We start from the raw sequence: 22,740 nt of genomic DNA, 5'->3' as shown, positions 1-22,740 counted from the left end.
TAGAAGTGAAATATTCTTTACTGATGATTTTTAATTTGCATATATAGCAGAAAGCCAAGTTAGAAAGTACAACACTTAGTAGTTGATTCACTGAAATAACACCACCTCTTTTTAGAAAAGCAGTTAGTTTGAACAGTTCTGCTCTGTCTTTGAGGCATGGGTTCCAGTCAGTTCACTCAGGACACAATAACACTGTGGGGACACTGATAAATAAGGACAAAGCAGGAAAACTTATGTGAATGTAGTACTAGCATTTATGATTAATTTTACACTTAAGGATACCATCTTCAAGGCAGTTTGCTTTTTATTCATAGCATAAATATAGTAACAGAAAACACAGAAAGCTAGAGCAGCTTTTTTACTTTCCTGTACTCACCCAAATGTTTCTATTACAGTAAACTGTGCTGCTGTGCTACATTACAAGCATACAGGAGGGGTAAATGAAGACAGACACAAACCATGTATGACATAACTTATTTAATTCTCAACTTAATTTTGATGCTAAAAATTAGTCAAAGGCACTTCAAAGAAGGTATTTAAGAAACAAACCTTAAGGTGATCATTCCAGACAAGTCACCATCTTACATCTGCCATTAGGGACATGACTACCTATAACTGCCAAGTGAAACATTCACAGGTTTTCAGTGGAGCATACTGTCCAGCAGCAATATACAATTCTTCTCAAGCATTCATAACATTTGCTGAATATTTTAAATACATTATGGTAAAACAAAGCAGGTTACACTTTTGGAATTCCACAGAAGCTATTATTGACAGAAAAAGGACAAAACTGCCTTTCCAAGTGGTCCTGTATTGAGGGATCTATTTTCATCTGTGCGTGCACTATCAACATCAGTAGCAGGTATATCAGAAAATAATCCACACTCTGCTCTCGTACCAAGATGAAACACCCTGCTCAGGTAGCAAACTGTTTATAAGAGGTCTATCAGCTGCTCACTAAAATTTATGCTTCTGGAAGTGCAGGAGAAAAAATGGCAACATGTTGAAGAAAAAGTCATTAATATACCCCCACTAAAGCAAAACAAAGAAAGTGTCCTTAAAGCCAAAAGGTATTGCAAAAAGAGCTTCTGCAACAGAAGAGCTCATGTTAACACCAGCATTTAACATCATAAATAAGAGCAATCCAGACTGCAAAAATGAACCGGGAGTGAAAGAAGATTAAAATTGATCTTTCTTTACAAGCAAAGATTAATACTGTCCTCTGATTAAGAACAACAACCAAAAAGTAACTTCTTGGCATTCTCATTCCCACTAATACAAGGTTAAAACGTTACTGTTACACGGACATTCCCACACTAAAGTGCAAACTGCTACTCAGTAATTTCAAGGAAACTAGTTAAAAATTCTCAGATTCCACTGTGGTGCCAATGGAAACTTCTAGATTTTATACAATTAAGAATCCTCTTTTAGAATCAAAGCAAAACAAACCCACAGCAATAATTGGTACAGCCTACGTCACTGTGCTTCAGAAAGGTTCCATCCACATGAAATACTATAGCCTCTTTGTGCTGCAGAAATACTCAAACTCAACAGTTTCTCAAAGCACAAAGGCCTGAGAGTGAATTGACATACTACTGGTAATAGTGTGCATGAAAATTATGCTAATTGTTCCCATTCCAACCTTGTCTTACTGAAGCTTTTGAAAGTAGTGAGATACAAACTAATTATTTCAATTATTTCAGAGGTATCAGCTTATTGTTATGGCAATGCAATTCATCACAGAAGAACAGTCCTCTGTTATAATCACAGAATGTGAAGCTGATAATTCTTCTAGCTTGTCTGGAAGGAAAAAAAGAATTCATTGTAGTGCTGCTAGAAAGGCAAAAGAAATTGACTCAGAGGCCTAAGAGCAAGGACACTTAAAAAAAAAAAAAAAAAAAAAAAAGAGAGAGAATGGATGCTTGAAAAGAAGGCTACTTTATTTTTCCAGATAGACCACCTATTTATCACAAGGTTGTAAATTCTTAGTCTTACTCCCTCAAGAAATTGAAGTTGTTATTTCTCCCTTTCCTCTGAGGTCTTGCATGTTTTGTGGAAAGGGACATTTCTGCCCACACTGCTAAGACCACAGCCCCAGTGGTCTTGGCACCAGATGAAAATCAGAACTGCTGCTGAGAAAAGGCTTCACCTTGAGCTCAGCAATAGCTGGGGTCTGACTGCCACCTCAGCAACCAACTTGTGTGGAGCTCAAACATCTCACCAGCTGCTTCCTCTTATCCACTCAAGGCTTTCCTCATAAGAGGAAATCAAAACCCTAAAGACAGGATAGTCAGAATATAAGAAACATGAAGAGAAAATTCTGTCACTTCACTGGGCAGCATGGGGTAAACACAGAACACAAATCTACAGAAAATATGCAAGATTAGTTCTGCCTGCTGCAGAAGAAAATTTTTAACTTCCCAAGGCTGACCTGAGGCAAGTGTCAATAAAGGAAAAGTACAGTAGTTGGGTTGATCATTTACATGTGCTGAATTTACAAGAATAACTTGGGCTCTTGATTTGAGGTTGTGATTTGATTTTGTAACTTCCTTAAGCATTTCAGAAAATTTTAATTTCATGTTTGAATAATGCCCACTGGAGTTATCAACACCATATGGATTTCACAATATTGCTGGTTTTGCTGCACGTGGGATAAACATTTAGCTCACAGAAGGAAGCACTTTTCAGCAAGGTACCATCCATCCTCTGGACAAGCATCCCTCCAACTACAGCTGGAGACTTTTTCCTATTTTAAAGAAATACTGTCATAATTTTTTACTTAAGTCAATTAACATAAAATAAAGCTCATGTCCCTTTTGGTACTTCAGAGGCAGTCTTCCTCATAAAAGACCAACAGATTTATCCCTGCAGGAACTATTTGTTCAACTAACACTGGATACATGAACCTCACCTATAGTGAGACAGAGCAGATGTATGTAACATTTCAACTCACCAGTAATTGCCATCATGCTGCAGAGCAATGGTCTGCAAGGACAACAGATAGACCCCAATCTGTACAAGAACTATCTTTGGAAAAAAAATCCAGTACTTTGTTAAATCCTCTTCCAGGAACATCCTGAAGGACAGCAGCAGTAAATAAGGCTGTCTGCTACCAGCATGTGCCCTTTCCAAAAGAATGACTGGAGGTAATTAGGTTATGTCCAAATTCATCAATATGATGAAGGTGAAAAGTGATAAAAAGATGAAGAAACTTCTGTTCAAGTGTGGAATAAAGACACACTACATGTCAAGCTTAACCCTATCCCCCATACTGCTATTCACTCAACTTGAAAAAGAAAAAAACAAAGTTTTTACGTTAACTATATAAAACAGGCTTGACCTCTGAATACTCTTCAGTAATTAAAACACCTATTTTGTCCCATAACAAGAAAGTGTTTTCAGTTAAGAGGCAGAGATACTCAAATAACTGGAGAAAGTTAATGCACTTTGAAAAATTCCTGTGTTCAGGCTGGCTTACCTGATTAAATACATAGTTCAGCTGCATAAAGAGTGAAATAAGGTTCATTTAACACTTTGTTCTGAAAAAGGTAACAAGAAGCAGGTGAAGAAGAGATTTTAGAAGTGGAGAAGAAAAAATGTCCGGAAAAGTGAAATTAAGTACTTTGGCCAAATAAATTAGATGTGTAGAGAAGCAGTCAAATCAGCTTTACTGCAGTTTTAAAATAGGACTTGTTTGTACCTACGAAATGTTAATGAATAAGGTAAGTCCACAGTCTCAAAGTACAGTGATGTGAGAACTAAATGGAAACAAACTAATTATAATGCTAGCTGAAACCAAGTTATTATAATGCCATTATAGCTTTGCTAAGATATTATTCTTTCTGGTTTATAAGGAAGGTGTTATGGAAGAGAGATTTCTAGTTCAAAAGCATCTACCTTATGCTGAGAAATTCTGAGATGACTTTTTGTATCCATTTTACCAGTAAGGTAAGTTACTTAAAAAAAAAAAGCCACAGGCAAATACATAAGCAGCTTGCATTACCTCAGCAATTTATACAATAGTAACTATTTCTGGGTTTACCCTTAAAATAGTGGTGATCCAACTGCAGATGGTTTTGCACAAAAGAGACTTAAAAAAAAAAATCATAGCGGTGAGTTCCATGTTTGCAACAGTTCAAAGTAATCTTTTGGGTGATCTCTGCCTACTCATAACAACAAGTCTGCCAAAGGTCTGCCCTTAAGGCAAAGCAAACTTGAGGATCTTATTTTCATGCCTCTCCCTTCCTTATAGGGCAAGGTACACAAAGTAACTTCAGGATATTGAGAATACCAGAGAAAGGTATCATGAAGTACTTGACTGTGCAGCATCCAACTTCTAATACTAGAACTGACCCAATAGAACATCTGGAAGGAAACAAGAGAACAGAAAAGGAACAGAAATACTGTATGATTATCTTTGAACCTGTTCACTATGTTCATAGACAAGTTCTTCCAGATATTAGTGTAACAAACCTCCAATTTCACAGCTTTAGGACCCTAAATCTTCATGAGCAGGGCTGCAAGGTCACACTATCCTGAACAGTCAGAGCCAGCACCAGACTCTGTTGTACTCAGACAGTGACAGGAAGTACTGCCGAAGTGATTTTTGAAATAAGAATCACCATGAATAAGTTCAGTCCATAAGTTTCATGCAGGAGTTCGAGGCGAATCTTATTTACTGTACTGACTTCTTCATTTTCTTCAAAGTCCAATTAATTCTCAGAAATTTTTTGCTTTAGCTTTTGATTATCCTCCAGTACTTCACTTTTGCTTTGCTCTTCTGGATTCTTTGCCAAATCAGGATTGTACCGATACAAATACCCATACGGGCGGAGATGATAAATGAAATATTCCAACTGATACATAGTCACAGAATCAACATAGTGGAATGAAACTGCTAGATCAGAGCAGCATCCGGGACCCTGAAACACAAAATAAGTCAAAATAATCAGCAAGAATTGCAAAGCATGCCCTGGATGAAAAATCAGTGATGAATTCAAGCTCATACTTGACTTCATGGTGAGAAACTCACTACCAGCACTTAACGTGAGGCAATCAAAATGTATCAGAAATACCTGCCAAAGCATCTCTCCAAAAGAAAGTTGAACAAAGTCTTGTGCTTCTGTAATCAAACCAGTGAAAAAAACCTAGCTTCCCTCACTCACCTCAGAGATTTTCTGCTTTTCCGTGGTTCTTTTTTTATATTGGTGTTTAAATAAACCCAAGAAGCAGCAAGCAGGTCTAAATGCATTCTATTTATATATCAAGCAATACAGGCTTGTAGCTTGATCTGTAGTACGCGTCCATACACCTGTGTCTGTGTTCACACATTATACAGTTTGGCAAATTTGTCAGTATCTAATTTCCTGCACATATTCCTACACATTTTTAAGAACTAAAAGATCATTTCTAGCACATTTGTTCCAACTTGTATTTTCTAGCTTGAATTCAGCTTAGGGAATGCATTTCTGGAAGCTAGTTGAGGTGGGTGATGGTTCATCAGAGTTGACTGCAGAACTGCTAAGATTCCTGTTCTAACTGGAACAAAGACTAAATATTTAAAGAGATTGAAGAGAACAATTGTTAGTCTTTCAGCAGTTACCAAGCTTGATCAGTACAGCTTGTCAATACACCAGATGAACTTGTCTCTTCTCAAACACAAATAGGATATGACAGGATCGAATCCGTCACTTACAGCTGTGACTGTGCACAGCTCAGCCACCCATGAACTGCAAACATAGCTAAAGCTGCTGCATCCTGACACATTAAATACATTATCAGAGTTGTTTCAAGCTACAGAAACGCTCTAGTTGCTGAATACAAGTATAAAAATATATCCTTTACAATTAAAGAAGCTACTGAAGAACTAGACTTTTTTTTTTTCCCAGCTTTACTGTCTAAAAAATCCCACATCCTACTCTTGATTTTGGCTGCTATGCTGATCCTAAGGCTTACTGGAAAATAAAACCTCTGGAAGAGGTTTTAAGAAAAGCCACATCACAGATTATATAATCCTCAAAAATTTACAATTCAGAATGGCTTCCAATAACTTTAATTTCAAATACACCCTGCTCCCACCTGGTGGTTTTTTGTTTTTGTTTTCTCAAGCCAGGTATTTCAGATGTGGAACACAAAGGACAATCCGAAGTTCTTACAGCAAAAATGCTTCAGCTTGTAAATGCTGACATATTTCTGTTGCTACCACAGAGGAAATCCTTAAAAATTGACTTTGCCAGCCCTCCTATTTGCCTCTACTTCTACAGAAGGTAGACAAGAGCCCCATACAACTGCATAAGGAAATCTAATCCTACTTCCTTGTCTGGGTCACACATTTATTTCAGTTCTAGGCAAAGTTTATTCTTTTGTAATCTTTTCAATGGAATCCACCTACATGTATGTTTTAACAACCTTCAGTAAGAAAGTGAGGGGACAGCAGTTACCAGAGATAGGTGAAATATATTGCAGTAAATCTCCATTTGAAGGGAAAAAAATCCTAGCAGGCAGTACAGTCATATGTACCATTTCTCACCATCCCCTAACTTGGAAAGCTGTAAGCCAGTGTTAATCTACAGTCATGAACAAGTCTCAAAATTAGTTCTGTTTCCACAGTTTTTATGCAAGTTTTGTTCTTGGGTGGGAGATAAAGGTGTATCAGTGCCACCTTCCCTTTCAGCAAGTTTTAATGTAACTAAGCCATACTGTCTGGGCTGGACCGTACAGTGAGCACACACAGCTTGGAACCAACCACCCTGGTCTGTCTGGTCTCCCTTCTCACTGCACACAGAGAGAGCTGGGTGGCTGGAAGGGAAGTGATTCTGCCCCTGTACTCAGTGCTGGTGAGGCCACACCTCGAGTCCTGTGTCCAGTTCTGGGCCCCTCAGTTCAGGAAGGATATCGAGGTCCTGGAGCAGGTCCAAAGGAGGGCAACTGGGCTGGTGACGGGACTCCAGCACAGATCCTATGAGGAGAGGCTGAGGGAGCTGGGGCTGTTCAGCCTGGAGAAGAGGAGGCTCAGAGGAGCCTCATCACTCTCTACAGCTCCCTGAAAGGAGGGTGTAGCCAGGTGGGGGTTGGTCTCTTTTCCCAGGCAACCCTCAGCAAGACAAGAGGGCATGGTCTCAGGTTGTGCCAGGGGAGGTTTAGGTTGGACATTAGAAAGAATTTCTTTACTGAGAGGGTGATCAGGCATTGGAATGGGCTGCCCCGGGAAGTGGTGGATTCTCCGTCCCTGGAGATATTTAAAAAGAGACTGGATGTGGCACTCAGTGCCAGGGTCTGGTAACTGCAGCGGTAGTGGATCAAGGGTTGGACTTGATGATCTCTGAGGTCCCTTCCAACCCAGCCAATTCTATGATTCTATGATTCTGTGTTGTGTGCCAGGTGAGGGGACAGAACAGAACAACAACTTTGCAAGGGACGTAGTAGTGGGAACACCAGGCAAGTATGCCAAAAAGGTTTCCTCTATTTTTTTTTGCTGTCCCCAGAACACAGCAAAACAGCAGTAATAATTTAAGATTCACTAGCTCGTCTGTAATGTTAATTTTTTAGCATCAACCTTTAGATTTTTAACATTATTTTACATACATTTTAGACATATTTCACACATCAGCACACAGGTGTCCCACAACAAATTTCCTTTTCTAATATACTGAGCTACTATTAAACTGGCAATTCACACATCATACATATCCACACACGTTGCAAGATATACTTAATAAAATGTGTACCAGGTTCCTAAGGACTTACCTCTACAGCAGGATAATAATTATAATTCCAGTACCAGAATGTTTTTGGTAGGTATCCTCTGATTAAGTGATGTTCTGGAACAAAGGGATGAAAAGTTTCTCTACCATTTGTATCCCTAGAATCTCCTGCTTCCACATTAAGGATCTCCATGCACTTTCCTAGTGCTAGATCTTCAATAGAGGAACTGTGAGAGCATTTGTTTGTTTTAAAGGCAGTAACAAATCTCTTCAGTGCTTCTTTGCTTAGAACATATCCAGCTCCTCCACTCATGTAGCCCTGTTTGACATAAGGCTTAAACCTTCTCCCAAAGTATATGGGCTGTTCAGTACTGTATTTTGAAAGAAGCCATCTCAAATTGTCCAGTATAACATAGGTATCATCATCAGCTTTCATAAACCAATCAGCATCATCAAAATAATGGTCATATACATATTGAAAAGCTTTAATAGTCTTCCAGTACAGTTGGTCCCTGCCTTCTTTGGTTTCTAGGCCCACAGTTGGGAAATCTTTGTTTTCCTCAGAGCTCATGAAAAGTATTTTATTACAACGTTGGGCCCAAGTGGCCTTAACGTGCTTGGCTTTCTTTTCCAGATTTTGAGGTCCAGTCATGACCCAACACAGTATCTTCACCTTCTGATACAGTCCCTCTGCAATATTTTTATCTTCATCTAAAAAAGAGGGAAGTTCCAAAACAATATTAGACTTGACTGCAAAACAAAGAGCAATCTCTCCCCAGGCATTCTGTTTCTAGATCAGAAAATGCATGCAGAGAGAGAAGGGGTGTTTGCTTCTACATGTACCAGTTAATTAAATTAATGTTAGATTTAGGAAGAAAACAAAAAGACTTCAAAACCAAAGAAACTGAAACCCTTAAAGTTATTTCAATTTCACAGGATAAAGAAGAGCAGAAGTGCTGTATCAAAACGTGTATCTGGTCAGGGAAGTGTGGCTTTAGAAAACCTGGATTTGTATGCAATAACCATTAGGAGGCAACTTCTTTATGGTGTGGGAGGACTAATGAAATTTAAAAACCTGAATATTTTTGCCATCCACAATGAATACAAAACAGCAAGCCTCAAAAGCTAATAAGCTCTATTATATATATTCATGTTAGCTAGCAAAGAATTTATCACCAAATCAAGTTAAACCTTCAAAAAAAAAATTAAAAAAAAATAAATCAGGTTAAATAAGTTAGGATGTCATGAAATTAGTATTACTGTTGTCCTAAAATGTTTTTATTTGCAGACAATACAACAGAACAAACAGATAGAGTTATTTAAGGTGTGTAATGTCAGGCTGCCACAGCATTAACTGCTCTCAAAGAAACATTTTCACTTGACACATAGACTTTAACTTATGCAAGAAAGTATACCATGGAGAATGGAATCTGCATAACTGGTCCTAATATTCCAGCTTATGCTTTAGGCAACAACAGATCAGATTTCTTTGTAACAATTTTCTACAATTACATGTGAAACACTCTCAAACTAGTCTTACAAAGCTTGCTGTTTAAATGTTTCAATAGCAAATTACTTATTAACATATTCAAGCAAATGCCTTACAGTCTATTTTTTCAGCATCTAAACTATTCCAACTCAGATATTATAGAATCATACAATTTTCAGGGTTGGAAAGGACCTTTAAGATCATTCAGTTCCAACAACCCTGACATAGGCAGGGACACCTCCCACTAGATCAGGTTGCTTAGAGCCCTGTCCAACCTATCCTTAAAAACTTCTGGGGATGGGGCTATCACCTGTATTTAGAACTAACTCATTCAGTGAGATGTGTCACATTTTAAAGTATGCCTGATACACAAGAGGGGTCTACCTTCTTTGACAAAAAAAAAAAAAAAAAAAAAATTAAAAAAAAAAAGAGTGCAAATGGCAAACAACAACCTGTGTTCAGGCTGCAGCAAGTTAGAAGTGGCACAAAATTAGTTCTTAGAGCTAACAAGGAATTCATCCCCATCTACAATGCCTGCGAACATGTCTGCTTAACAAAACCACCGTTTGATGTCAATAGTTCATTTGAGAAGTTCATGCTCCAAACAAATCTGGTTACAGAAGCTGGACTAACAGTGGGCTCTAAGGAAAAAAAAAATAGAAAACACCCACTACTGTAATGAAAATGTAAACAAAGAAAACTAGCATTCTGGTTTTCAGAGACCTCAGGAGAACCAAGTTATCTAGATGTAACCTGAACATGGGGCAGGTCAAAGAAAAGGTTTCATACAAATTCTTGGCAGTGAAGAAAGCACCATTTTGCAATGCAGGAAAAGGGGGTATATTATATAATGAGTCAGGTGTAACAAAATACCTTTATGCTGTCCTGAGTCCGCATTGAAATTCATTTGACCTTGCAGCTGTCCATTATCAGTATCTGCTGAGTGCTGGCCATGTGGATCATTGTGAAGGACGGGAGCCTCATAAGGCTGGATCTTAACCTGTTCTTCTAGAATAATGCTAAATAGAAGATAGCACACAAAAAATCCTATTGCTGATCCAAATGTGAAGGTTAGAATGTTCATCAAAGACTTGGAAGAGGCCATCTCCTGAAGGTAATACACTGTCAAAAAAAAACCAAAAATCCCAATAAGCTTAAAGCTGCTTAACACAGGAATCTGTATCTAAAACTACAGGAAGTGAAGATCTCAGTTCTAGTTCAGATTCATCTTCCCTGGACTTGCAAGAAAGTTTAAGTACAAGAGCAGTGTAAATACTCATATAAAATTGTACAACCATTGATAAATTTAATGCAAAAGAGCTACCATATATTCTTTATCTCAGAATTATAAAGAAGAGTCATAAATCGCAAAGGTGACTGTACATACAAACAATACTAATGATATTTATACAATACTTATACAAGAATGCATACATTTAACTTGCAATGCCTTAATTATAATATTGTAATATATGTTCACTTCTTTATTCTTCATCCTGAGCAATTTATGCTTTAAAATTTAGTGCTCAGGTCTTTTACTCAGCTAAAAGATGATCAAAGGCTATTTACAGGTCAAGATACAATATGGTCATGAGATGTACCTAAACTCCAGGATAAAGTATATTACAGGAATTCTTCAGCAGATGGCAAACACAGGAAGATTCTGAAGAGTTATAAAAGCAAATTTACTCTCAAAGAGCAGTTTTCCTTCCAATTTTAGGCAGTACTGAGGATAGACTTTCAGAGTAAGACAGTACGTGAATTTTCACACAGAAGCACCCATTTTAGAAACAGAGGAAGAGAAGAAGAGGAGAAGAAAACACATCATCACCAAAGACTTCTACACATCAAAAACCTTGTGTTCTAGCAATTAAAAAACCTCTTAACTTCAGCTTCTTAACAACTCAAGGACCTGGCTGGCCATTTTTATAAAATCAAGCAAAGCCAGAATCTATGTCTGCATAAAGTGAGCATTTTACATCCAAAGCAAGTGCAAATTTTTATATACTGAACACTTGCAAACCATGAGGCCTGAGGTTTTTTCATCTTTGGACAGGGTTGAGATATTTTCCAATAAATCATGACTAAAGTACAAAAACATTGACTGTCAAACACAGTGAATTCAAGCCAGAGGCTTACAAACAAACTGATGATGTTATGTTCTCTCTGCTAGGATCAGGGAGCCAGACAAAACCCGATTTAGTTATTTAGGGAGCTAAAAAAAGAAAATTACAGAATGTACAGAGCATCGATGAAAACCATCGATCAGAAATGAGCTGCAGCCACCAAAACAACTCATTTAGCCTGCACTCACTTCTCTCCTTGGCTGTGCAGAGTTCTACTGGAAAGAGTGTCCCCAAGCTGCATGAATCAGTTTGCAGCAACACACACTCCAAATATCAGCTTTCTGTTTGAGCACTCTCCTGAACGAGGAGAGAGGACAGAAAGCTGGTGTGCATATTGTTAGGCTGGGACTCCAGAAAGCACCATATTTACTGCAAGCACACAGACCTGGAGCATTGAAACAACTCTAACATGTGATATGCTTTGCTTTTCACACTGCCAGGAAAAAGAAAGAACACTGGAAAAACAACTTGAAGCACAAAAAAATATCAAGAAACTTTAAGGTTGTTATCAAATTCATATATTATTATGGCTGATAAGGAGCTGTATTTCTTTAATATATAAAAAAAACCACAATAGGCACATTTTTAATCATACTTTGTCTTCCCACAATTCCATACCACATCTTAGTGGACACTAACCATTGCCTTTAGACATCACAAAGTATAAAGCTGACTATCATCATTTGTGACCCAGGCCTTGGAAAAAAGATTTGGTTTCCAGCTTAATTTCTACTGTCTTACAAGCCACTAACTTGGGAAGAAAATATGAGAACTTAGATTAAAGTTCTCAAAAAAAAAAAGGCAGGAAGCCAAAACATTTAAGGAAAATCCTATATGCCCAAGCAGCCTATCGCACTGAAAAGTATCCGCTGTACTACAATTATTATTTATTTTTATACACAAAGGGAGAGAGCCAGAATAAAACAATGACTTCCTTCAGCATATAAAAAGGGAGAAAAAATAAATATTGATGCATACACACAATATAGCTACAGCACTTCATAGAAGAGAAAGTCTACATTGTTCCACTTTTCACTATTAAGTATTTCTTTGCTACAAAGCTATCTGCTCAAACAGCTGTTAAAATTACTCTTGCTTGAAGAGGAAAAACAGAAAATAACTTGAAAATAACTGCTGGTTATTAAAATATGGAATTATGCTAAACTAGATTCTTTGGGGAAAAAAAACAGTAAAATTCAGGGTATTGGAAATGTTAAAAGAGAAAAAAGTATATTCATCACATTTGAGAATCAGAAGCTGATCTGGCAGTATTCCACAAGCAAAGAGGATTTCTGGGAGCAGACAGGGACAGATGCTGAAGCTGTACTTCATATTTGTCATTAAATGTCTCTGGTTACAGTTTTCAAGCTAAAATATTCAGCTCATTGTTCTATTAAGTTTATAGCAAGAGACTGGGCCACTATATACATGTGTGTGCATCCATATCTTTATAAATTCCATTAGTAAATAGGACAGAAATCTTACTTTTTAAATATTATATTGATACTGAACCTAAATATAGTCTTATCTTGCCAGCATAAGAAACTAAATGCTGTAGCATTAGACTAGAACCAGACAATGTCTAAAAGGAAGGTCAGATCTTCTGATAAGCATCCTCACTCAGACTCTTATGACATTCTTTTCTACACAGGGATTTATTCAGGTGCAAGACATGCAAAACATTTAAGTGTTCAAAGTCAGACTGGATGAGGCTTTGAGCAACCTCATCTAGTGAAAGATGTCTCTGCCCATGGCAGGAAGTTGGACTAGACAATCTTTAAAGGTCCCTTCAAACCCAAACCACTCTGGTCCCTTCCAACCCAAACTATTCAGTGATGCTATGATTCTAAGACATACAGAGAGGGAGAATCTAAGTGCAAAATCTACCAGGCCACTAAAAAGTCCCTAATTTTATTCCTATGTCTATTTTTACTTCTCTTTAATTAAAAAAGGACACTATTTAAAAAATCACCCACAACAAAAACCTAACCTTTAGTTTATGCTCCACTGCTCTACTATGGCAGCTTAAACAAGTAAAACTACTTAGATATTAATGTAGGCAACCCTATTCACATCAACCAGACCAATAAATGTTTAAAACTACTAGCATGACTGTCAGTGTAGATTTGGATCCGAATTTAAGTTTTGAGAGTATACAATTTCTGCATCTTCAAAGTTACAGAGCAAGTAATTTTCCTGTGTTAGGGGCTACTGAAATTGGCAGCCTGATGGAGACAATCTATCTAGGACCCAAACCTGAATCCCCAGCCCCTCCCAGAGCACTACTCCAATTGCTGGTGCAGACCTCCTCACCCAGATACACACACAAGCAGCTCCCCACAGGGATACCATGATCCACCAGAAAATGGCCTTAAACATAATGGCCTTAAACATTATGGATTCAAACTAGAGGAGAGTAGATTTAGACTGGGAGTTAGGAAGAAGTTCTTCACCATGAGGGTTGTGAGACACCAGAACAGGTTACCCAGAGAGGTGGTGGAACCACCATCCCTGAAAGTTTTTAAGGCCAGGCTGGACAGGGCTCTGAGCAACCTGATCTAGGTACGCCAGACTTACGGACTCCACTCCACTTGCTGGCATTCAGACCCTCACTCACTCCAGTTTCTCCACTTGTCACCAGACAAAAGAGGTCCCTATAACTTAAGGTACCACTCCAGTTGCTGGCACTTAGACCTCAGTATGCACACATAAATATAGCAAAGTGCCTTCCTACAAAACTACATTTAGAACCAGAGCTTAGTGAGAAAAGAAGTCAGATTGTGGTAATATGGCACAGGGCATGGCCAAACATACTGACCAACCACTTGCTTACAATTTACCATGCTCTTTTATCCCCTTTTCCTTCTCTTTCCCATATTTGTTCTTCCCCAAGCCACCTTGCTCCTTCTGGTTCCTTCCCTCAGCATCCCATATTAGGTTTTGTACACTCACAAGATGCTGTTCTCCTGTGTAACATCTGATAATATGTTCCATATTCTGCTGGCAGTTAGCCCCCTGAATCTGGTAAACTGTCCCAGTGAGCTCTCCTGTTGACTTAGCTCAGTGCCTGACACACCTGGGCAATAGGACTGAAAACTCTCCAGTGACAGATCTGGGGCCTGCTTCCTCTGACAAGATTAATGGGGTCACCCCACAACCCTGCTGTGCCTCCATGCAGTCCCCATGATGAGCCTTTTATCACATAACCTCAAATGCTGGTCTCACCCTGCTATCTGCTCCAACAAGGGTTAAGGTCACCTTCCTAATCCAAAGCAAAGTTAAGCAATCCCCATGCTATATATATGACGTTGTATCTGTATATATCTATATTTATCATGTTGTATCTACATTTATCATGTTGTATCTCTATAAATACATACATATAAAATATATATAATTATATATATTAATATATTGCACTGGAGCTTGTCCAACCCCTACCCCTCAAAAAAACCCCACAACCACCTTTAAAAATACTACTTTTAAGGAAACTCAGACCACGTAGCCTTTTGTTTCAAGAAAAGAAATTCAACAATAAAAACTAAAATGCAAACACTAACCTGGGATTTTGAAAATTACATAATGCAGGACAGAACTCTATTTTTGTACATCTTTCATCCCAGTATCATTTCACAACCACTTTAAGATTTGATAAATCAACTATGAGAAATAGATCTAACCTGCACACATAGCTGGCTCTTTCTTGTATCCCTACTTATAACATGAGAGGGAAGCTCTGCAGCTCCAGCATGAAACAGAATGTCAATGTCCTTTGCGGGATGCATAATTAGCAATGAAATTGATCCCTACTACCTTTTCCGTAACAGTTGACAAAAACATCAGAATAATTAAAATTTAAATGAAGTTCGGTGTGCAGTGCCCAAGAAATGTCTTCTGCCACCAAGTCCCATTATTTCTAGAAGGTTTACATACATATTCATATGTTTCTAAAATGAAGCTATATGTAAAAGAGTTGCACATTCACTAATGCTGTCTGTGTCAAGGATTACTGGAGCCTACTGCAGTCTCCTATCAACTAAGTACAGACTGTATATTTCACTTTCAAACACATTTTGGTATGTTGTTTTTTTTTAATAAAAAAAAATCCAATAAGAATTTCTTTCAAGAGGAACTTCTTCCATCCAAAACTCTTGGTTGCTCTAGCCAGAAGTACAGATTCCAAAAAAAAGCAAGGTGTCTCGGTACAGGTGGCCAGTTAACAGCATTGAAACACAATGTGTGACAACTCACAGCACAGGTGAGAGTGAAGAGAGATCGTGGTAATCTCCCTCATTCCAAACGCCGTCACCCTCTTTCGGCAACAAGTTGAAAAGCCTGAAGCATGACTTTCTAGACCTCTACTAACCCAGCTCTTACTGAATCTTACTAAAGGGAACTGCGACGTTCAGTCCAGGAACTCCCAGCTCTAAGGAGCAGGAGGCGGGTGACTGCGGAGCATCGAGCGATTCCCCCCCTCCAGAATGCACCTTGCTCGCTCTGCTGAGCCTCCGAGGGACGCGCCGTCTTCCAAGGAGACCCCCTCCTTCTAAGCCTCTCCTTCCCAGGCGGGCAGCCAGGCAGCCGCTGTCCCCGCACCCCCGGCTGCCGCGGGCACCCTTCTCGCCGCCGCCGGCGTAACCCCTTCCGCCGCGGCCACCCCTCCCGCCCCGTCACCGTAGGGAGGCACCTTCCTCTACGTCGCCTTCCCAGACGGGGCGATGCCTTCAGGGGCCTGCCTGCCCGCCGGCCTCCCCCCAGCGATGGCCCGGCCCGGCCCGACCCGGGGCCCTCCACCGCCGCCGCCTCCCCCCTCAGCGCCGCCGGACACCGCGGCCCCGCCCGCCCGTTCTCTCTCTCTCACCTCGGCGGGGACCGGGATCGCGCTCAGCCGCGCGGCGCGCGGGCAGCCGTTGGCCGCGCGCAGGGGAGGCCGCCGCCCCGCGCCGCCGCTGCCGCCGGCACCATCGCGCTGCCCCGCGCTGCGCACCCCCGGGCAGGCAGGGAACGGCCCCGCCCCTCCCCGCCCCGCCGCCCGCTCATTGGGCACTGAGCGCCGGGAGGGGCGTGGCCTGCCCCGGCACGCGCGGTTAACCCTTACCCGCTGGGGGGGGGGGGGGGGGGGCGGTGCCGCGTGGCAGCGCGCTCGGTCCCTTCACGTGCTCGCGCGCGCAACAGCCCCCGCTGCCGGCGAGGAAGGGGCCGGCGGCGGCGGCGGCGGCGGCGTCAGGAAGGGGGAACGGAGGAATGGAGGTGGCCGCTGCCGCCCCCCTTGCTCTGTCCCCGCTGCGGAAGCGGGAATCAATCGGGCTGTTCTTCCCCTTCTCCGCCTGCCCTCGGGTCGGGCCGCCAGTAGAGCCCGTGCTTGTCGTGCGGGGCGGTGGGTGAAGGCGGGTGCCCCGGGCGAGTGGCAGCTCGGCTGAGGCGCTTGGCCGGGGCTTTGAGGTGTGAAAAAATGAGACGGAGGTGAAAGGGAGGGGCGGGAGAACGAGAAGCGTCACCCCCTGGACCACTTCGAGGTTTGTAAGTGGCGGTGGTGGCACAAACGGACACGTTCAGGAATGAAATGGCCCGGGCAGGGCAGCCCCTCCACCCTTGAGTCGCGTTACCTTGCTCTTGTCTGCCTGGGCTTGGCGAGAAGGAGCTGTGCCGTGTGGTCAGGCCGGGCTGCGGAGCGGTGCTGCCTTCCAGCCCCTCGTTCCCTTCACTTCAGCCGGTCTGGAGCCGCTGCACTTCCAAAATACCATTAGGCAACTGCAAGGGACGTTGCTAGGTAACTGAACCTTCTGAAATCACTCCTTATCTCCATGTGCTTACGCTGCCTACCTTTTAAAAATACGTGACGTTTCTCTCGATATCTTTCGTCGGCAAAGAGCTATTAAATATGAAGAGGGATTATAGATTTAAAAGGTGTTCTACATTACAGTGTAATCGAAGAATAGCGTTTTGCAAACAGCGGGTAGTTAATGGAGCTTTGCAGTTAATAGCTAGTGTGTTGTGGTTTGCTTTAAAACAAAACGAAAACAAAAAAGAACCAACAAAACCAAAAGAAAATAAGCAAAAAAACACACAAGAAACAAAAACCCCAAAAAACGAAGAAAAAATCCGGGTGCAGTGGTACGTGCAAAAAGGTCCATGCTGAGGGCTGTCAGTGTTTCTGTAAATGGAGGTCGCTGCACACACTGCTATCGACAATCCCACCGTATCTCCTCCTACTTCAAGCCTACCTGAGGATTAATTCCAAACCAAAGTTTTGCTCCTTCGTGGTTGCAGAGCTACCTGTTTGCATTCTGCCCCTCCTCTGTCCAAAACTATTACCCTGCTGGAAGAGTGTGCTTTCTGCCTGTGTTTTTAGTTCTTTTTCTATGCACAATTGATCATTAAGGAGATATTTACACTCTGTCAGGCTAGTTTAAAGGAAAGTTTTGAAGGGAGAAAAGGTGTGATATAACAAAATTCAAACATGGCTTGCCTACTGGGGTATGCAAAGTTTGCTTTAATAAATGTGACTGGTTTGGCCACATTGTAATGGCTGTTTAAGCACTTCATGGAGATATTTACATACCACAGATACAAGCAGGGTTTCTGCAATCAGGGATAGAGGAGCAGCCTCTGGTAGCTGAACGTGCAGAGCTGTACTTCCTCCAAGGGGCCGGGCTGTGTGTTTGTGGTAGCAAACACACTTCCACGCCTTCTGTTATGCAGCATTGCTTTGCATAACAAAGTGCCTGTGGATGTTTGTATTCTTGTTACATACATAGAATTTAAAGGGAGAAGCCATTCTCTTGCTCTGGGATCAGAGAGAAGGTGCAGGCCTCCTCTTTTGCTTGCAGGGCCAGTAGATGTGCTTGACCACAGTCCCTTTCTAGATGAATGTGCTACTTCTCTCAGAAACTCTCCTCTGCTAGTTAAGAAAGCCCAACAGTGATGGGGGACACACAGGTACCATGGCAACAGGGCAGCGAGAATCACATCACTTACCTTCTGGCATGTGTGGCTGGGAACAAATGAGAGGGATATTAATTTTTTAGTAATTTAATTTAAAAGGAAATAAATCACTTTGGTCCTTGTGTCAGTCTATAGGAAAGAATGAGATCTTTCCTTGTCTTAGGAGGGCTAGCCACATTCACCATAAAGACTGTGTCCTGTGTGCTTCCAAAAGGTGCAGGGCAAAAAGCAGGGTAGCAGGCCTTTAATCCCTTTACTCATCATTTGGTAGGTTTTCATGAGCTACCAGGCTGGGCATCTTGACCCCTCTGGAGAAGTCTCCAGGGTATGTTACTACCGTAAAAGCTCACTCACAGATCAGCTACTGCTGCCAAATCTCTTCATTTCTGTGTGCAAGAGTCTGAGAATACAAGTTTCTAAATAAGAAAGCTGACATGAAGATAAAGTGGAAGGTAAAACACCACAGCTGTTGTGAGGCTGTGTGATTTGGCAGGTCATTGAGTATACATATAGCATTTAAATATTTAATGAGATATCTAATAAATATTGCCATTGAAACTGATTTCCCTTTGTAAGCAGCTTTCTACATGCTAATGGTTGACAAGGAACCAGCTTTACCAGATCAAATCCTGCATATATTCATGCATAACATGAATATTAACATCACAAATGGTCTTGATTCCGTTTATGTCATTACTTTTATAGATCATCAACAACACCATAAAAATATGTATTCGTGAGTAATTTGCACATATTTTGACTGAAAGATGCTTTTGTGTTCTCTGTTCACTCCTATTTGGTCAATCAGGCCACCAAATTAAAAGTAGTGCCTTATTTGCTTAATATAATTTTAAAAACATCCCACTAACTTGACTGTTCTGATTTAGTGAGGCCATTCTTCTCTAAAGAACCTATTACCTGTTCTTTGTCAGTTTGTCAACCATAAATTGTAGCCACAGATCAAGTACAAGTATTTTCCATGCCAACCCCTATTTTTAGAGCAGAACAAAGGGCTTTAGGAAACCAAATGGAGTTCCAGTTTACGGCCACACCTTTTCCCACTTGACTTGGGACAGAACACAGTATTTTAGCGCTGTGGTGTCCTGGAACAGTCAGAACCATATGCAGAGCTGTAGAGCTAATTTACCTTATTTACTGTAATTTATCTGATTACAGCGTCAACTGAAGCGGATTATAAGAAATTAGTTCTGTGCTGTGAAGTGTTTTATCTCCCCAACTTCCCAATAAGAACACCAGTTGGCTGATACGCTGATATCCCGTTTTGATACAGAACTTCATTTGGTACATTTTCTGCACAAACAAGAGTGGAACTGGCATGTAATAACACACATTACTGATATGTGAAGTTAGAAGTCCTGTCTGCACTCAAACAATGTTAACCAGATCTTTGTTAACCAGGCCTGCTTGCAACAAATATTTGACATAAAACAAGCCGCTGTCAACTTACAGATTAGTATCCAGTGGGTGCCCAGAACTTGGGTGGTGCATTTGGAGTGGCAGAGTAAGAAGTTAATCACTGGAACTTGCTAAAAATACAGTGTTATAAAGAACACTTTAAAACAATGTGAAGTAGAGATTTGTTCATTACCAAAATTAAAGAATTGGAAATGTCTTTGTATTTTTATTGGAAATATCAGACAAAATGTAATAAGCTATCAGTCTGGAAATTCTGCAAGAAAATCACCTCCCTCAATGTTTCTATCCTGCCCCAAAGCCTACTTCAGAGTGCTCTGCACTACATTCATATTTCTATGGATGAAAGAGTTCCAGAAATCATTCTTTGACATAATTATCATTTATCAGTTTAACATAAGTTGAGGGCTGTGTTACAGACCACCACACTCATATTTCCCTGCCATGAAATTAAGAACATTACACCCAGTTCCTGCACCGTGGGACATGGTGAGAAGGCATCAGGAGCACCAGTAGGAAAAGTCTGCTGGGATTGCTGGGAGAGCCACACTCTGGATGGAGTGAAGCCTCCATCTTGCCTGTTCTGCTCTTTGGAAATGGCTCTTGGCAAGTTAATCTGCAAACCATGCCCAGAGGTTTTATCAAGGAATGCTGCTTGGCATGGACATAAATCACACCCGTGAGTGTGCTCATAATTAGCCTGCCATACCTGAATGTACTTTCTGACCCCGTTTTATAGAAACAGCCTTGCACGTAGGAAAAATGCATCTCTCCCACTCTTGCCACTGATATATTTCAGTGTAGATATGTATATTTCCGTTTACATATGTACACACCTTACAAGCCAGGACAAGTGCAAATATTTTCTCTGTCAAATCCTACAATAATAATAATAAATTCTCAAATAATAAAATCTCTATTAAAAAGAGACGCATTTCAGATCAGCTTGAGCTGCAGCCAACACTTGTGGATAGGTTTATTTGGCTATCTCCTACCTGCTCCTGAGGTTCAAAATATTGTTGACAGCTGAAATGAGATTCAAAATAATGCTGCTATAAAGTATCAATGTATAATTGTATTTCTATCAGAGTTCATACAAAATTTTTGTTGGCTCGTATTTCTTTCCTTTGAAAAAAAAAGGTTTAATAAAAAATATTGGAATTTGTATTGGAAATTATCCTATTAAATTAGTAGAAATATCCATGTTATTATCTGGCATCTATGATAAGAGATGAGATAAGTGTTCAAGAAGAATTAGAAGGCAGAACTAACTCTTCTACTTTACAATAACCAATCGTTTAATTCTTTTAAGTCCTTTTGAATTGATACTGCATTTTGATACTGCAATTGATACAACAATTGATACTTTAGAAATTGTTGTCTTCTCTTTAGGTTTGCTTCTGCTTTTGGTGTTACTCTTTCTAATTATAATTCTCTTTTCTGTGTAAGTAATGGGGCAAAGCTATTTTCACATAGTGTCTTGTTAGAGTTTCTATCTAGGGAAGGGAAGGAGGAGAGTCATTCCATTTTACTGTTTCTGTGACAGCACAAACCACAACAGAATTTTACCTCTGTACAGAAATTAGAATTAATTCCTTGGGAAATAGCAGACTTGGTACTTATAATGAAGAAACAAGGTGGTCATTTGAAGGGCTAAATACTGCTTAAATACTGTTTAAGCAGTATTAAATACTGGTTAAATACTGTTAGTGGGATGCCAACACATCCTGTGAAGTGAGCTGTATTTTAGTGTGTACTTCTGAGAGAAAATGGGAAAAATTAATATCATTATTAAAAGTTTTCATGTACATAATTGGTTCAGTGTATGTGGTAGTACAGTTGTTTATTTTCTAGACTGCAAAGTGTTGTATTTTCCAGTCCAGTTATTTTATTGCAGACCTTTGTTGTATTTATTCTACATCTCTGTTTCAGTTAACAGCAATGTTAGCAGGGTGACAGTTTCTCATGTTGAGGTAATAGCTCGACCTAGTGATGGGAAAGAGCAGATGCAGTCATATGTTTTAGAATAATTTCTCAGTCTTTTATAAACCAACAAACATCTAACTTTCTTTAAAAAAAAATCTTCATGCAGTGTTCAATAATTCTTATTCTCCTTCTTCTGTTGTTAATTGCATTTAGGAAAGCATATATGTGCACTTAAGCATATTTCACTGACACTTCTGGTGTCTTCCAGGCACAAATCACAAAATGAAATCCAGTGCTTTAAAAGACGAAAGCAGCACAACTAATGTCTGTCAAAAAAACTTTATTAGAATTATGTCTGGTTACTCCAACTGAAAAATGTGTTCCAATATACTTTAAGTCTCTGTTATATATGTTCAATCATGGATTTATCTGTTACAGCTTTATACCAGTTAACTATGTCTCTTATAGCAGGCTTTAGCTTTATTCTAGATGAAAAGGGTCTTGTTTGTATTAAACAAAACATCTATTGAACTGGGCAAAATCTCACAATGGGCAAATTACAATGAAAAAGTGAACTGCAGATTGTCATTTGCAGTTAATCCTGCTATATTGACTACAACGGTTTAAATGCTAATTCAGCTGACACCTAATCTTTCTTACTGTATGAAAAAAAAGAGAATTTCAATTAGTTCTACGATTACAGCTCTAAAAACTCTGGAGTATTACTCAACTTGATGTTATAGAATCAGTATCAGACAAATCATCTTTCTTATTTTGCAAGTAGTTAAAAAGAATATGTAGCAGTTCTTTGGTTTTTTGGTTTGCTTCCCACCCCTAAGAAGGGAGAATAAATTACACTGGATGCCTTCTCATTAGCCAAGAGCACTATTCAGTGTAAGTCAGCAATGTTTCACTCCTCTGTGGCCTTGGGCCTACTGACAATAGAGCCATTGGTATGCCATATGCCATGCCTGCCATGTGCACTGTACAGCCAACAGCTCTTTCAACAACCCTTTCTTGTCTGTGCTAGGGCACACAGGGGATAATGGAATGGCTGGGATGTTGAAAAAAAAAGGATGCAGCAGTAGTGCAAAATGCTCAGTCTTTTGAGCAGGCA

The 22,740-nt window shown here is 40.1% G+C and overlaps 2 protein-coding genes across 5 annotated transcripts in view; one reads left to right on the top strand and one right to left on the bottom strand.

Moving 5' to 3' along the window:
- Positions 1–462: 462 nt before the first annotated feature.
- On the bottom strand, positions 463–17,075 carry C1GALT1 (core 1 synthase, glycoprotein-N-acetylgalactosamine 3-beta-galactosyltransferase 1). 4 transcript variants are annotated; one of them, XM_071735295.1, is made up of 4 exons: positions 16,925–17,075; positions 10,066–10,314; positions 7,747–8,414; positions 463–4,922 (listed from the first exon to the last, which is right to left on the bottom strand). In XM_071735295.1, exons 2-4 carry the CDS (start codon positions 10,295–10,297, stop codon positions 4,713–4,715), a joined length of 1,110 nt encoding a protein of 369 aa, XP_071591396.1. In that variant the 5' UTR covers positions 10,298–10,314; positions 16,925–17,075; the 3' UTR covers positions 463–4,712. The 4 variants fall into 4 exon arrangements, with proteins under 4 accessions (XP_071591396.1, XP_071591395.1, XP_071591398.1 ...); XM_071735294.1 differs by lacking the exon at positions 16,925–17,075 and adding an exon at positions 16,180–16,311; XM_071735297.1 differs by lacking the exon at positions 16,925–17,075 and adding an exon at positions 15,806–16,053.
- The window catches only part of ASNS (asparagine synthetase (glutamine-hydrolyzing)), a 30,436-nt gene continuing 24,422 nt past the window's right edge, over positions 16,727–22,740 (top strand). The window contains exon 1 of the mRNA XM_071735290.1: positions 16,727–16,834. The gene's annotated coding sequence lies outside the window, so the exon portion shown is untranslated. The remainder of the gene's footprint in view (positions 16,835–22,740) is intronic.

Source organism: Heliangelus exortis, chromosome 2 (assembly GCF_036169615.1).
Source record: "Heliangelus exortis chromosome 2, bHelExo1.hap1, whole genome shotgun sequence".
NCBI classification, from domain to species: domain Eukaryota; kingdom Metazoa; phylum Chordata; class Aves; order Apodiformes; family Trochilidae; genus Heliangelus; species Heliangelus exortis.
Note: the sequence above shows the minus strand (reverse complement) of the source record. Positions and strands in the feature narration are given on the sequence as shown.